At 46.1% G+C, this 15,222-nt stretch overlaps 1 protein-coding gene across 2 annotated transcripts in view; it reads right to left on the reverse strand.

The window, feature by feature from the left end:
• Nucleotides 1-14,822, reverse strand: part of u2af1 (U2 small nuclear RNA auxiliary factor 1) — a 91,283-nt gene extending 76,461 nt beyond the window's left edge. For both annotated transcript variants that reach the window (XM_086007349.1, XM_086007351.1), the window contains exon 1: nucleotides 14,715-14,822. In XM_086007349.1, coding sequence (XP_085863475.1) covers nucleotides 14,715-14,758 — 44 coding nt within the window. In that variant the 5' untranslated portion in view covers nucleotides 14,759-14,822. The remainder of the gene's footprint in view (nucleotides 1-14,714) is intronic.
• Between the last annotated feature and the right edge of the window lie 400 nt (nucleotides 14,823-15,222).

The raw sequence follows: 15,222 nt of genomic DNA on the forward strand, positions 1-15,222 counted from the left end.
AAAGTCTATACAGGCACCTAAATAACCGGAAATCTCGGTTAACCAGCAAAATTCAGGAGTAGGTTCAGGTAAGTTTTACTTCATATTGTACTTGCCTTCCTCGATCTGTTGCTGTGCAAGGGTGTGGCTGCAGCTACAGAGACGCTTGGAACTTGTGGCCATTGTTCTGAACCTGTTGCTAAGCAACAGGGTTTGTTGCTTTATACGGAGCTCTCAGCTCTCCGTATCTTTTACTATAGCTTTCGGTTATCCGGAATTTTTGATGAACCGGCACCACGTCGGTCCCGGATAAAAAAAAGTTTCCTGTATGTAGATTAATAAGGGATGAGATCAGTGCAGTCGTGTGGAATGATATTGGCTCAGAAGATCAAGACGTAGAATCAGTTTGGGTGGAGATAAGAAATAATAAGGGTAAGAAGTCACTGGTGGGATTGATCTACAGGCCCTCAAACAGTAGCCACACTGGAGGGCAGAGAATAAATCAAGAAATAATAGAGGCTTGTAAGAAAGGTACGGCTATAATCACGGGAGATTTTAATCTTCATATTGATTGGACAAAGCAAATTGGCAAAAGTAGACTTGAGGAAGAGTTCTTAGAGTGTATGCAGGATGGTTTCTTGGAACAATACGTTGTGGAACCAACCAGGGAGAAGTCTATTTTAGATCTAGTAATGTGTAACGAGGCTGGATTAATTAATGATCTCGAAGTGAAGGATCCTCTTGGGAAGAGTGATCACCGCATGGTAGAATTTCAAATTCAGTTTGAGGGTGAGAAAGCTAAGTCTCAAACTAGTGTCCTGAACTTAAACAAAGGTAATTACCAAGGTATGAAGGCAGACTTGGTTAAAGTGGACTGGGAAAATATATTACAGGGTAAGACTGTAGAAAAGCAGTGGCAAACATTTAAGGAGATATTCCATGAATCTCAGCAAAGATATATTCCAGTGAGATAGAAGGACTTTAAGAGAAGGATGAACCATCCGTGGCTAAGGAAGTAAAGGATGGTATCAAATTGAAAACAAAGGCATACAATGTTGCGAAGAATAGTGGATGGCCAGAGGATTGGGAGATTTTTAAAAACCAGCAAAGGACGACTAAAAAAAAAGATAGCTAGCAAGAAATATAAAAATAGACAAGAGCTTCTACAGGTCTATAAAAAGGAAGAGAGTAGCTAAAATAAGCGTTGGTCCCCTAGAGGATGAGTCTGGGGAATTAATAATGGGAAACAGGGAAATGGTGGAGACTTTGAACAAATATTTTGTATCGGTCTTCACGGTAGAAGACACTAAAAGCATCCCAATAATGGATAATCAAGGGGCTATTGGGGTGGGGTGGGGGGAACTTAACACAATCACGATCACTAGAGAAAGTACTAGGTAAACTAATGGGACCAAAGGTGGACAAGTCCCCTGGACCCAATGGTCTGCAGTCTAGGGTCATAAAAGAGGTGGCTGCAGAGATAGTGGATGCATTGGTTGTAATCTACCAAAATTCCCTGGATACTGGAGCGGTCCCAGCGGATTGGAAAACTGCAAATGTAGCGCCCCTATTTAAAAAAGGAGGGAGACAGAAAGCAGGCAACTATAGACCAGTTAGCCTAACATCTGTCATTGGGAAAATGCTGGAGTCCATCATTAAGGAAGCGGTAGCAGAACATTTAAAAAATCATAATATAGTCAAGCACGGTTTTATGAAAGGAAAATCATGCTTGATGAATTTGCTGGAATTCTTTGAGGATGTAACGAGCAGGGTGGATAAAGGGGAACCAGTAGATGTCGTGTATTTGGATTACCAGAAGGCATTCAATAAGGTGCCACATAAAAGGTTACTGCACAAGATAAGAGCTCACGGGGTTGGGGGTAATATATTAGCATGGATAGAGGATTTAGTGGGGTGCCGCAGGGATCAGTGCTGGGGTCTCCACTATTTACAATCTATATTAATGACTTGGATGAAGGGACCGAGTGTAATGTAGCCAAATTTGCTGATGATACAAAGATAGGTGGGAAAGCAAATTGTGTGGAGGATGCAAAGAATCTCCAAAGGGATATAGAGTGGACAAAAATCTGGCAGATGGAGTATAATGTGGGAATACGCGAGGTTATCCACTTTGGTAGGAAAAATAAAAAAGCAAATTATTTAAATGGGGAGAGATTACAAAATGCTGAGGTACAGAGGGATCTGGGGGTTCTTGTACATGAATCACAAAAAGTTAGCATGCAGGTACAGCAAGTAATCAGGAAGGCAAATGGAATCTTGGCCTTTATTGCAAAGGGAATGGAGTATAAAAGTAGGGAAGTCCTGCTACAACTGTACAGGGCGTTGGTGAGACCACACCTGGAGTACTGCGTACAGTTTTGGTCTCCTTATTTAAGGATGAATATACTTGCATTGGAGGCAGTTCAGAGAAGGTTCACTAGGTTGATTCCGGAGATGAAGGGGTTGTCTTATAAAGAAAGGTTGAGCCAAAACTCATTGGGGTTTCGGGGATCTTATTGAAACATGTAAGATTCTGAAGGGGCTTGACAGGGTAGATGCAGAGAGGATGTTTCCCCTCGTGGGGGAATCTAGATCTAGGGGGCATAATTTCAGAATAAGGGGTCGCCCATTTAAAACAAAAAATGAGGAATTTCTTCTCTCAGAGGGGCGTGAATCTTTGGAGAGCTGTGGAGGCTGGGTCATTGAATATATTTAAGGTGGAGATAGACAGGTTTTTGAATGGTAAGAGAGTCAAGGGTCATGGGGAGCAGGCAGGGAAGTGGAGTTGAGGCCAAGATCAGATCAGCCATGATCTTATTGACTGGCGGAGCAGGCTCGAGGGGCCAAATGACCTCCTCCTGCTCCTATGTCTTATATTCTTTTATGTTATGTTCTCATTAAAGCCCCCAATGATTACTGTATTACCCTTGTTACATGTGCCTCTAATTTCCTGATTTATTCTCTGCCCTACATTACAACTACTGTTTGGGGGCCTATAAACAACTCACACCAATGTTTTCTGCCCCTTGCTTTCTTAGCTCCACCCAAACTGATTCCACTTCTTGATTTTCAGAGCGAAGATCCTTTCTCTCTACTGTCTTTATCCCATCCATTATCAGGGCTACCCCTCCTGCTTTTCCATTTTGCCTATCTCTTCTAAAAGTATCCTGGAATATTTAGTCCCCAACCTTGGCCACTTTGCAACTACGTCGCCGTTATGGCTATTAGATCAAACCTATTCATTTCTACCTGCGCTATGAATTAATCTATTTTGTTGCGAATGCTTCGCACACTCACATATAGTGCCTTTAGCATTGACTTATTTCTTGTCACCTTAGTCACGGATGCCTTATTACCTTTGTTACTCTCTCTGTCCCTTCCTGACCCACTCTGCTTATTCTTACCCAAAACTTTATTCTGCTCTAGAGTCTTGACATTTCTCTTGCTGCTTTTAAATTTATCTTGACTATACTGTCCCCTACCACAACTACATTCCCTTTCACCCCCACCCCCCCCGACTTGAACAGCCTCCTGGCACCATGGTCAGCTTGCTCATCCATCCTGCAGGCTTTTCCCCCATCCACACAGGCAGCAACAACCACATACCTGTTGGACAAGGGCAAAGGCGGAGGCTTCTCCAGCACTGCACCTGGGGTCCCCTTACCTGCCCGAGTTGCAGTCACACCCTCCTGTCCCTGAATGCTAACCAGACCTGTACCACTACCTAACATAAGGGATGTGACTGCCTCCTGGATCAAAGTGTCCAGGTAAGTCTCCCCATCCCTGATGCTCCGCAATGTCTGTACCTCAGACTCCAACTCAAAAACTCTGAGCTGAAGTTCCTCAAGAAGCAGGCACTTACTGCAAACATAGAAATATAGAAGATAGGATTAGGCCATTCAGCCCCTCAAGCCTGTTCCGCCATTTAATGAGATCATGGCTCATCATCCAAATTGAGTACCCTGTCCCTGCTTTCTTCCCATATCCCTTTAGCCTTAAGAAATGTATCTAACTCCTTCTTGAATATATTTAATGAATTGGCCTCAATTGCCTTGCATGGTAGAGAATTCCACAGGTTTACCACTCTCTGGGTGAAGAAATTCCTCCTCATCTCAGTCCTAAATGGCTTACCCCTTATCCTTAGACTGTGACCTCTGGTTCTGGACTCCCCCGCCATCGGGAACATCCTTCTTGCATCTAGTCTGTCTAGCCCTGTTAGAATTTTATAAGTTTCAATGAGATCTCCTCTCATTCTTCTAAACTCTAGCTAATATAAGCCTAATCGACCCAATCTCTCCTCATACGTCATTCCTGCCATCCCAGGTATCAGTCTGGTGAATCTTCGCTGCACTTTCTCCATGGCAAGAACATCCTTCCTCAGATAAGGTGACCAAAACTGCACACAATACTCAAGGTGTGGTCTCACCAAGGCCCTGTACAACTGCAGCAAGACATCCTTGCTCCTGTACTCAAATCCCCTCGCTATGAAGGCCAACATACCATTTGCCTTCTTAACCGCCTGCTGCACCTGCATGCTTACCTTCAGCGACTGGTGCACAAGGACACCCAGGTCTCTTTGCACTTCCCCTTCTCCCAATCTATTGCCCTTCAGATAATAATCTGTCTTCCTGTTTGTGCCACCAAAGTGGATAACCTCGCATTTATCCACATTATATTACATCTGCCCAATCGCCCAACCTGTCCAAATCATCCTGGAGTTTCTCAGCATCCTCCTCACAGCACACACGCCCACCCAGCTTTGTGCAGTCTGCAAACTTGGAGATATTATATCTAGTTCCCTCGTCTAGATCATTTACATATATTGTGATAGCTGAGGTCCTAACACCGATCCCTGCGGTACCCCACTCATCACTGCCTGTCACTCGGAAAAAGACCCATTTATTCCAACTCTCTGCTTCCTGTCTGCCAACCAGTTCTCTATCCAAGTCAGTACCTTGCCCCCAATCCCATGTGCCTTAACTTTACACGCTAATCTCTTATGCAGGACCTTATCAAAAGCCTTCTGAAAGTCCAAATACACCACATCCACTGGTTCTCCCTTATCTATTCTACCAGTTACATCCTCAAAAAATTCCAGTAGATTAGTCAAGCACAATTTACCTTTTGTAAATCCATGTTGACTTTGTCCGATCCTGTCACTGTTTTCCAAGTGCTCTGCTATTACATTTTTTATAATGGACTCTAGCATTTTCCCCACTACCAATGTCAGACTTACCCGTCTATAATTCCCCGTTTTCTCTCTACCACCTTTTTTAAATAGTGGGGTTACATTAGCTACCTTCCAATCCATGGGAACTGTTCCAGATTCCATCGAATGTTGGATGATCATCAGCAATGCATCTACTATTTCTAGGGCCACTTCCTTAAGTACCCGAGGATGTAGATTATCAGGCTCTGGGGATTTATCGGCCTTCAATCCTGTCAATTTCCCTAACACCATTTCCCTACAAATACTGATTTCATTCAATTCCTCCCTCTCATTAGACCCTATGTTCCCCGACATCTCTGGGAGGTTATTGGTGTCCTCCTTTGTGAAGACTTAGTTGTCTGGGATCACAATGCTCTCCACAAACTCCCACATGCTGCAGATGCAGCACACCACCGGCACTGCCATCCCTATATGACCTTGTGTTACTGAATTTAATTTGTGTTTAGGTAACTTCTTTTACAGTATAGTTTCTTGACTACTGCCTTGATCTAGATTAAGTGATGGGTACTGAAATTAAATATCTACCTGTAACACAAAGCAGTATAAGTAGTGGAAGCAAAAAGCAGAAACTCCTTCCCCCTCTTCTCCAAATTCCCACTCTTTCCAAATAAAACACTCTGTTCAAGTCCACTCCGTTTAATCCCGCTCTGTGCAGACGACAAGGATTGCGATAAGGTGCCACATAAAAGGTTGCTACACAAGATAAAGGCTCAAGGGGTTGGGGGGTAATATATTAGCATGGATAGTTGCAACCTCAAAAACTAACAGATTTGTCAAACACAATTTCCCTTTCATAAATCAGTGTTGACTCTGCCCAATCATATGATTTTCAAAGTGCCTGGTTACCACATCCCTAATAATAGATTCTAGCATTTTCCCTGCTACTGAAGTCAGGCTAACTGGCCAATTGTTGTGTATGTACCTTTAAGAGAGAACTGCTTTTATACTGTAGTACCGGCAGTGACCACACCGGTATATAAAGCCGTAGCAGGCTTCTGTACTTTCAGTTCCAGCATACCCTCTGTTCAGTAAATACCTGTTACCACCATTCTCCTGCAGTCCGTGTGTTATTGGTACGCGGACACTACAGTGGCAACGAGCAGGTTCAAACTCACCTGCAGTACTGCATCACCTCACGGGGATCCATCCCTGAAAAGAAGCTTCTTGGAAGTCGAAGCCAGAGCAATGGGCGTCGACCGTGGGCAACCGCCCAGTGATCCATCGGAGTTCAGAGAATCGCAGGGGAAGCTGTGGAGACCTGGGCTCGGCTCTCCAGTCAAGGTGTTACAGCAAATCGTGCTGGTAGCAGATAGTGCGCTGACCCTTCCGGACTGCGGCGGGCTAGAGCTCGATCGAGCGGCTCTGCAAGGGGGCCGTGCAGCGTCGTCGGGAAGGAAAAGAGAGAGAGAGGGTGGAGTGCACAGGGCGCGGTCGGTGCTCAAGAGCCGGGCAGCATTAAAGAAAATTTTAAAAAGGGGAAGGAAAAGAGACGCACAGTGGACAGCGTTGAAGAAGAATAAAACTAAGAAAAATTAACAAAAGAGAGACGCGCAGAAGCCGCGGGGCGCCGCCATTACTATTTAAAACACTAGGAGCAGCATTGGCAGCAGGGGGAAGAAGGAAAAGTGCAGGAGGCGCCATTTTAATCCATTGGGGAAGAAGGAAAAGCGCGGGAGGCGCCATTTTAAACCACCCAAGATGCCAAAGAGTGGCAGCATCACTGCTTTCGACAACGAAATAGAAGACTGGACCACGTATGTGGAAAGAATTGAAGTGTACTGCAAGGCAAATGAGGTGGCCGATGAAAAGAAGGCGTCGGTATTATTGAATTTGATGGGCGCGAGAACGTACGGCCTATTGCGGAATTTAATTACCCCAGCTAAACCAATGGAGAAAAGCTTTGAAGAGATTGTCAATATCTTACAGGAACATCTAAACCCTACACAGCTGCTGATAGCAGAAAGATTCAAGTTCCATAAAAGAAACCAGCACAAAGATGAGAGTAATGCTGGAATATGGGATTAGATTAGACAGGGCTTGATGGCCGGCGCGGACACGATGGGCCGAAGGGCCTCTATCCGTGCTGTATTACTCTATGACTCTATGACTATCTTACGGAACTACGCAAGTTATCGAAACACTGCCAGTTCGGAGCAGGACTGGCAGATACCTTAAGGGATAAGTTTGTCTGCGGGCTCCAGAGTGAAGGAACCCAGAAACGACTTTCAGAAAAGGACCTTACGCTAGAAAAGGCTTTCAGCGTGGCAGTATCCTACGAAGCAGCAGCACGGGGAGCTGCGGAAATACAACAGAAACCGCAAGAATATAGCACCAATGAAATGGCATATGGAGCAGAAAAGTGCTATCGCTGCGGCAGAACAACCCATGACCAGAAGGATTGCTGGTTTAAGGACAAAGTATGCAGGCAATGTGGAAAAGTGGGACATATAGCACGAGTCTGCAGGTCGGGAAAGAAAACCAACACTAAAAGAACTACTAAGGAAAAGTACAAGAAAGTACAAAAGATGACGGACAGTAGTTCAGAAGATCAGAAGAGTGATAATGACTCCGGGAGCAGGAGACTAAGTTGTCTAAAGTTACACAACGTGATCGCAAAGGAGGATCACCGAACCATTTGGGTCACCCTCATGATAGCAGGGTCCCAAGTAAAGATGGAATTGGACACAGGATCAGCCCTAACAGTCATGAATCGACGAGACTACGAGCGGCTATTCTCACACATACCCTTGAAGGACACGTCCATTGTCTTGAAGACATACACGGGGCAAAAAGTCTACCCCAGAGGAAAAATAAGGGTGCCCGTTAAATACAACGGCAAGGAAACACAGAAACTGTATCTATATATACAAGATGGAGGACCACCATTACTGGGACGTGAATGGATCCGAAAAATACAATTGGATTGGCATTCCATTCAGGCGCTAACTGTGGCTGACAAAAAGGAGGACGACGTCACACCTGGACGACTGTCAAAAATTCTAACTGACGCGAAAGAGGTGTTCCAGCAAGGACTTGGGACTCTAAAAGGCGTAACGGCAATGATAAAAATTGAAGATAACGCAAACCCAAAATTTTTTACGGCCAGACCGGTACCGTATGCGATCCGCCCAGCCGTCGAAGCAGAGCTGGAGAGTCTGGAGCGTTCGGGTGTGCTATCCAAGGTGGACTGGAGCGAGTGGGCCACACCCATCGTTCCTGTAATGAAGAAATCATTGAGCAGCACGCCTGGGGAGCCGAAGAAGGTTCGCATCTGTGGGGACTTTAAGGTAACTGTGAACCCAGTCCTGCACACAGTACAATATCCACTTCCACGGATAGAAGATATTTTCGCCTCACTATCTGGAGGGAAACGCTTTACGAAGATTGATCTGGCCCAAGCGTATCTACAAATGGAGGTAGAAGAAGCATCTAGAAAATACCTCACGATAAACACTCACAAAGGTCTTTACCAGTACAACCGACTGGTATTCGGGGTAGCATCAGCTCCGGCTATTTGGCAGAGGGCGATGGAACAAGTCCTGCAAGGGATCCCGGGGACCCAGTGTTATTTGGACGACATCCTGGTTACGGGCGAAAATGACAGTGAACACCTTGCCAACCTGGAGCAGGTGCTCACTAGATTACAAGAATATGGGCTACAAGCCAACCGCCCCAAATGCGAGTTTTTCAGGAAACAAATCTCGTATTGTGGCCACGTGATTGATGAAGAGGGGTTACATAAGTCCCCAGACAAGATTGAGGCAGTAGTCAAGGCTCCAGCACCGGAAAATGTGTCGCAACTGAGGTCGTTCCTCGGGTTGGTGAACTACTACCATAAGTTCTTGTCAAATTTGTCTACAATTCTGCACCCACTGAACGCCCTGCTGCAAACTGGAGTAGCATGGAAATGGAGTGATGAGTGTAAGCGTGCCTTTCAGAAATGTAAATGCCTAATCACTTCAAAAGAAGTATTGGCCCACTACAATCCAACACTACCGATTCGGTTGGCATGTGATGCGTCTCCCTACGGCATTGGAGCGGTGCTGTCGCACAAATTCCTTGATGGTTCAGAGAGGCCAATAGCCTTTGCGTCGCGCTCGTTAACCTCAGCCGAGCGTAACTACGCCCAGATTGACAGGGAGGCCCTCAGCCTGGTGTGGGGGGTGAAGAAGTTCAATCACTATCTGCACGGGCAGAAATTCATCTTACTGACTGATCACCAGCCTCTTGTCTCCATTTTTAACCCAAAGGGCGTTCCGGTGATGACGGCGCAACGGCTGCAAAGATGGTCCCTTTTTCTAGGGGCACATCAATACGACATAGAGTATAAGGGTACGAAACAGCACGGAAACGCTGATGGGCTGTCGCGCCTGCCGCTGCCTACGGTAGAGGAATCACCTGCAGTGGGCCCTGTTGAGCTATTCCATTCGACCATAGTCAAATGTCTACCTGTTACAAACTCAAGTATAGAGAAGGAAACCCGAAATGACCCGACACACTCTCGGGTCTATGATTTGACGGTGAAGGGATGGCCAGCACATGGCGACTCACTGTTGCCAGCATTCTCGCCAAGGAGAGAACAGCTGTCAGTGTGCCGGGAGACCTTGATGTGTGGATCCTGAGTGGTAATTCCACCCAAATGGAGAGATAGAGTGCTCAATGAGCTTCATGAGGGTCATCTGGGAGGGGTAAAAATGAAGTGCCTAGCCAGGGCGTTTGTGTGGTGGCCGGGAATCAATAAAGAAATCGAGGAAATGACCAAGAGATGCACAGGATGCCAGAAAGTCCAAAACGCTCCACCACAGGCCCCACTACACCCATGGGAGTGGCCCTCATCTCCATGGCAACGGGTACACATTGGTTTTGCTGGTCCATTTATGGACTCAATGTTTTTAATCACCGTGGATGCACATTCGAAATGGCCAGAGGTCATCAAAATGTCCTCCACCACCACAGAGAAAACTATTGCAGTCCTACGGACCATCTTCGCCAGGAATGGCTTGCCAGAACAGATTTGCTCCGACAATGGACCACAGTTTGTGTCCGAGGATTTCCGGAGGTTTTTGAGGAATAATGGGGTAAAGCATTACACATCTGCCCCATATCATCCAGCCACAAATGGATTGGCTGAGAGGTTTGTTCAGACCTTTAAAAAAGCAATAAAGGCGATGTATAACGACAACATACCACTGCAACACAAGGTAGATAATTTCTTGTTTGCTTACCGGAATGCGACACATGCAGTCACCAACCAAGCTCCAGCCATGATGTTCTTTAACCGAAGGTTAAGATGTCGCCTGGATTTGCTCAAACCAAACATAAGAGATGTTGAGGATAAGCAATTCCAGCACATCAATGAGAAGCCAACCAGGAGCTTCAAGATAGGGCAACCAGTCTTGGCCCGCGACTACTGAACAGAAAAATGGCAGCCAGGAACGATATGCACACGGCAGGGACCACTAATGTACACAGTGGACGTTGGAGAGCGCATCGTGAGACGCCATGCTGACCAGATTCTAGAGTCACAGGAACAAGTCAAACCCATACCACGAGCACGCGCACCTGGTGATGAACCCGAAGTACAGATTGCGTCTACCTCAGAATCAGTGGTATTGGAAGCTGACGAACCAACCAATGACAATGAGCCAGAATCGACTCTGCCGCAAGAACAGGATACTCGAGAAAGGCGCTATCCAGACAGGATCAGGAAGCCTCCTCAAAGACTGAATTTAAAAATGATTACTTTCAGCTGATGGATATAGTACAGAGAAAATTGTAATTGTAATTAGTTATTATTTAATTGTTAAATGAATGTTATGTACTGTTTATCTAAAAGGGGAGGAATTGTTGTGTATGTATCTTTAAGAGAGAATGCTTTTATACTGTAGTACCGGCAGTGACCACACCGGTATATAAAGCCGTAGCAGGCTTCTGTACTTTCAGTTCCAGCATACCCTCTGTTCAGTAAACACCTGTTATTACCGTTCTCCTGCAGTCCGTGTGTTATTGGTACGCTGACACTACACCTATAATTCCCTTTTTTCTCTCTCCCTCCTTTCTTGAATAGCAGGGTTATATTTCCTACCTTCCAATCTGCTGGGACCGTTCTAGAATCTACGGAATTCTGGAAGATCAAAACTAATGCATCCACTAGCTCGGTAGCCACCTCTTAAAACCCTAGGATGTAGACAAATCTATTAGAGTTCTTTGAGGAGGTAACGAGCAGGGTGGATAAAGGGGAACCAGTAGATGTAGTGTATTTGGATTTCCAAAAGGCATTCGACAAAGTGTCACATAAAAGGTTACTGCACAAGATAAGAGCTCATGGTGTTGGGGATAATATTAGATTGGATAGAGGATTGGTTAACTAACAAAAAAGAGTCGGGATAAATGGGTAATTTTCAGGATGGCAATCTGTAACTAGTGGGGTGCTACAGGGATCAGTGCTGGGGCCTCACCTATTTTCAATCTATATTAATGACTTGGATGAAGGAAGCAAGTGTATTGTAGCCAAATTTGCAGATGATATAAAGATAGGTGGGAAAGCAAGTTCTGAGGACAAAGAGTATGGAAAGGGATATATAGGTTAAGTGAGGGGACAAGAATTTGGCAGATGGAGTATAATGTAGGAAAATGTGAAATTATCCACTTTGCTAGGAAGAACAGAAAAGAAAAATATAATTTAAATGGAGAAAGACTACAGAATGCAGCGGTACAGAGGGATCTGGGGGTCCTCATACATGAAACACAAAAAGTTAACATGCAGGTGCAGCAAGTAATTAGGAAGGCAAATGAAATGTTGGCCTTTATTTCAAGGGGGATAGAGTATAAAAGTAGGGAAGTCTTGCTACAACTGTATAGGGCCTTGGTGAGACCATACCTGGAATACTGCGTGCAGTTTTGGTCTCCTTATTTAAGGAGGGATATATTTGCATTGGAGGCAGTTCAGAGAATGTTCACTAGGTTGATTCCTGGGATGGAAGGGTTGAGCCTATACTCATTGGAGTTTAGAAGAGAGAGGTGATCTTATTGAAACATAAAAGATTCTGAGGGGGTTCGACTGGGTAGATGCTAAGAGGACGTTTCCCCTCGTCCGGGAATCTAGAATGAGGAAGCATAGTCTCAGAATAAGCGGTTGCCCATTTAAGACGGAGATGAGGAAGAATTTCTTCTCTCAGAGGGTCGTGAATCTTTGGAATTCTTTACCCCAGAGAGCTGTGGAAGCTGGGTCATTGAATATATTCAAGGCAGAGAGACAGATTTTTGAGCAACAGGGGAGTCAAGGTTTATGGGGAGTGGGCAGGAACATAAGAAGTAGGAGCAGGAGTAGGCCATACGGCCCCTCGGGCCTGCTCCGCCATTCAATAGGATCATGGCTGATCCGAACCTAGACTCACATCCACTTCCCTGCCCGCTCCCCGTAACCCCTAATTCCCTTATCAGCTAGGAAACTGTCTATCTCCGTTTTAAATTTAGTTAATGTCGCAACTTCCACAGCTCTCTCAGGTAGCAAATTCCATAGATTTACTACCCTCTGAGTGAAGAAGTTTCTCCTCATCTGTTTTGAAAGGGCAGCCCCTTATTCTAAGATTATGCCCCCTAGTTCTAGTCTCACCCATCAGTGGAAACATCCTCCCTGCAACCACCCGATCAAGCCCCCTCACAATCTTATGGTTCGATAAAATCGCCTCTCATTCTTCTGAATTCCAATGAGTAGAGGCCCAACCTACTCAACCTTTCCTCATAAGTCAACCCCCTCATCTCCGGAATCAACCGAGTGAACCTGGAGTCGAGGCCAAAATCGGATCAGCCATGATCTCATTAAATGGTGGAGCAGGCTCAAGGGGTCGAATGGCCTGCTCCTATTTTTTATATTCTTATGTAGGCCATCAGGTCCAGGGGATTTGTCAACTTTTAGTCCCATTAATTTCTCCATTACTATTTCTTTACTAATACTAATTTCTTTAAGTGTCCCATTCTCACTGGACCCTTGGCTCCCCACTATTTCTGGATTTTTTTTTTTTTTTTTTTTTTTTTTTTGAGTCTTCTTCCATGAAGACAGATACGAAGTACTTGTTTAATGTCACTGCCATTTCCTGATTCCATTATAATTTCTCTTGGCTCGGCCTGTAAGAGACCCACGTTTACTTTCACTTATCTCTTTTTTTTACAAACCTATAGAAGCTTTTACAACCTGTTTTTGTGTCATTTACTAGTTTATTTTCATTCTATCAATTTATTGGGTCATCCTTTGCTGAATTCTAAAATCCTCCCAATCCTCAGGCTTACTACTCTTTTTGGCAACATTATAAGCCTCTTCTGACAAAAGGTCATCAACCTGAAACATTAACTCTTTCTCTCTCCACAGATGCCTGACTGACCTGCTGAGTATTTCCTGCATTTTCTGCTTATAGTTCAGATTTCCAGCATCCACAGTATTATGATTTTGTTATGAGCCTCTTCCTTTAATCTTGGTGTGGAGATGCCGGAGTTGGACTGGGGTGGACAAATGTAAGAAGTCACACAACACCAGGTTATAGTCCAACAGGTTTATTTGAAATCACAAGTTTTCGGAGCGCTGCTCCTTCGTCAGGTGAAGGAGCAGCGCTCCTAAAACTTGTGATTTCAAATAAAGCTGGACTATAACCTGGTGTTGTGTGACTTCTTACATTCCTTTAATCTAACATTGTCTTTAACTTCTCATTAGCTACAGTTGGGCCAATTTTCATGTGGAGTTTTTATTCCTTAAGGGAACATATATTCGTTGCAAGTTAATTTATTTAAATGTTTGTCATTGCTTAGCTACTGTCCTAGCTTTTAATCTGGTTTCCCAACCTACTTTAGCTAACTCACCCCTCATATACACATAGACTGCTTTGTTCACATTTAAAACCCTAGTTTTGGATTTAACTATATCACTCTCAAAGTCAATCATATTATGATCACTTTCCACCCCCAAGGCTCCATACAACTATACAGGAGGAGGACATTCAGCCCATCGTGCCTGTGCCAACTCTTTGGTAGAGCTATCCAATTAATCCCATTTCCCTGCGCTTTCCAGAGAGCCCTGCATATTTTTCCCCTTCAAGTATTTATACAATTATCTTGGGAAGGCTGTTACTAAATCTGCGTTCTTTCAGGCAGTGTATTCTGGATCACAGCAACTTGCTGCCGAAAAAAATTCTCATCTCCCCCTTGGTTCTTTTCCCCGAATTCCATGAAATCCATTATCCGGTGAACAACCCCCGGACACACAAGGCCCTGCCCGGCCCGCGGAAAGGCCCCTGGCCCAGTGGAGTTGGGGCCCGCGGAGCGAGGAGCGAGGCGCTCGGCCCGGTCACCCGCCACGCGAGGCTGCAGGCCGCAGCCCCGAGCCTGGGCCCGGGCCCAATTGTGACCGAGGTGCGAGTTCCAGAGCAGCCGCGGCGACATGTCGCGTAGGCGCCAAGTCCGCCTCTCCCCGCAGAGTGCCCGTCTCCCGGACCCGCTCCCCGGCCGCACTCACTTATCCTTCTCGGTGCCGAAGATCGAGGCCAGGTACTCCGCCATCTTCAGCAGCGCTCGCCCGCCCGCCCGCGCTACGTCACCACTCTCTGCGCTCACGTGATGCACAAAGCCTCCGCGCGGGAACCCAGCACGTGATCTCGCACCGTCTCCATAGCGACCGGACCGCGGAGCCTGGCCTCACCACGTGTAGCTATAGGGCCTGGGGTGGGCAGGGGTCTGGGGTTAAGCTGGGGCCTGGGGTAGGCAGGGGCCGGGGGCCTGGGGTTAAGCTGGGGCCTGGGGCCTGGGGTAGGCAGGGGGCCTGGGGTTAAGTGGGGGCTGGGGCCTGGGCTAGGCCGGGGCAGGGGCTAGGCTGGGGCAGGGGCTTGGGGTAGGCAGGGGCCGGGGCAGTGGACTGGGGTTAAGTGGGGGCTGGGGCAGGGGACCGGGGTAGGCAGGGGCTTGGGTTAGGCATGGGACCTGGGCAGGGGGTGCTGAAGCTACTAGGTACAGTGAGATGAGACATT

The sequence above is a fragment of the Somniosus microcephalus genome, chromosome 14 (assembly GCF_052327205.1).
Source record: "Somniosus microcephalus isolate GS21.2 chromosome 14, FLI_Smic_1.0, whole genome shotgun sequence".
NCBI lineage: Eukaryota > Metazoa > Chordata > Chondrichthyes > Squaliformes > Somniosidae > Somniosus > Somniosus microcephalus.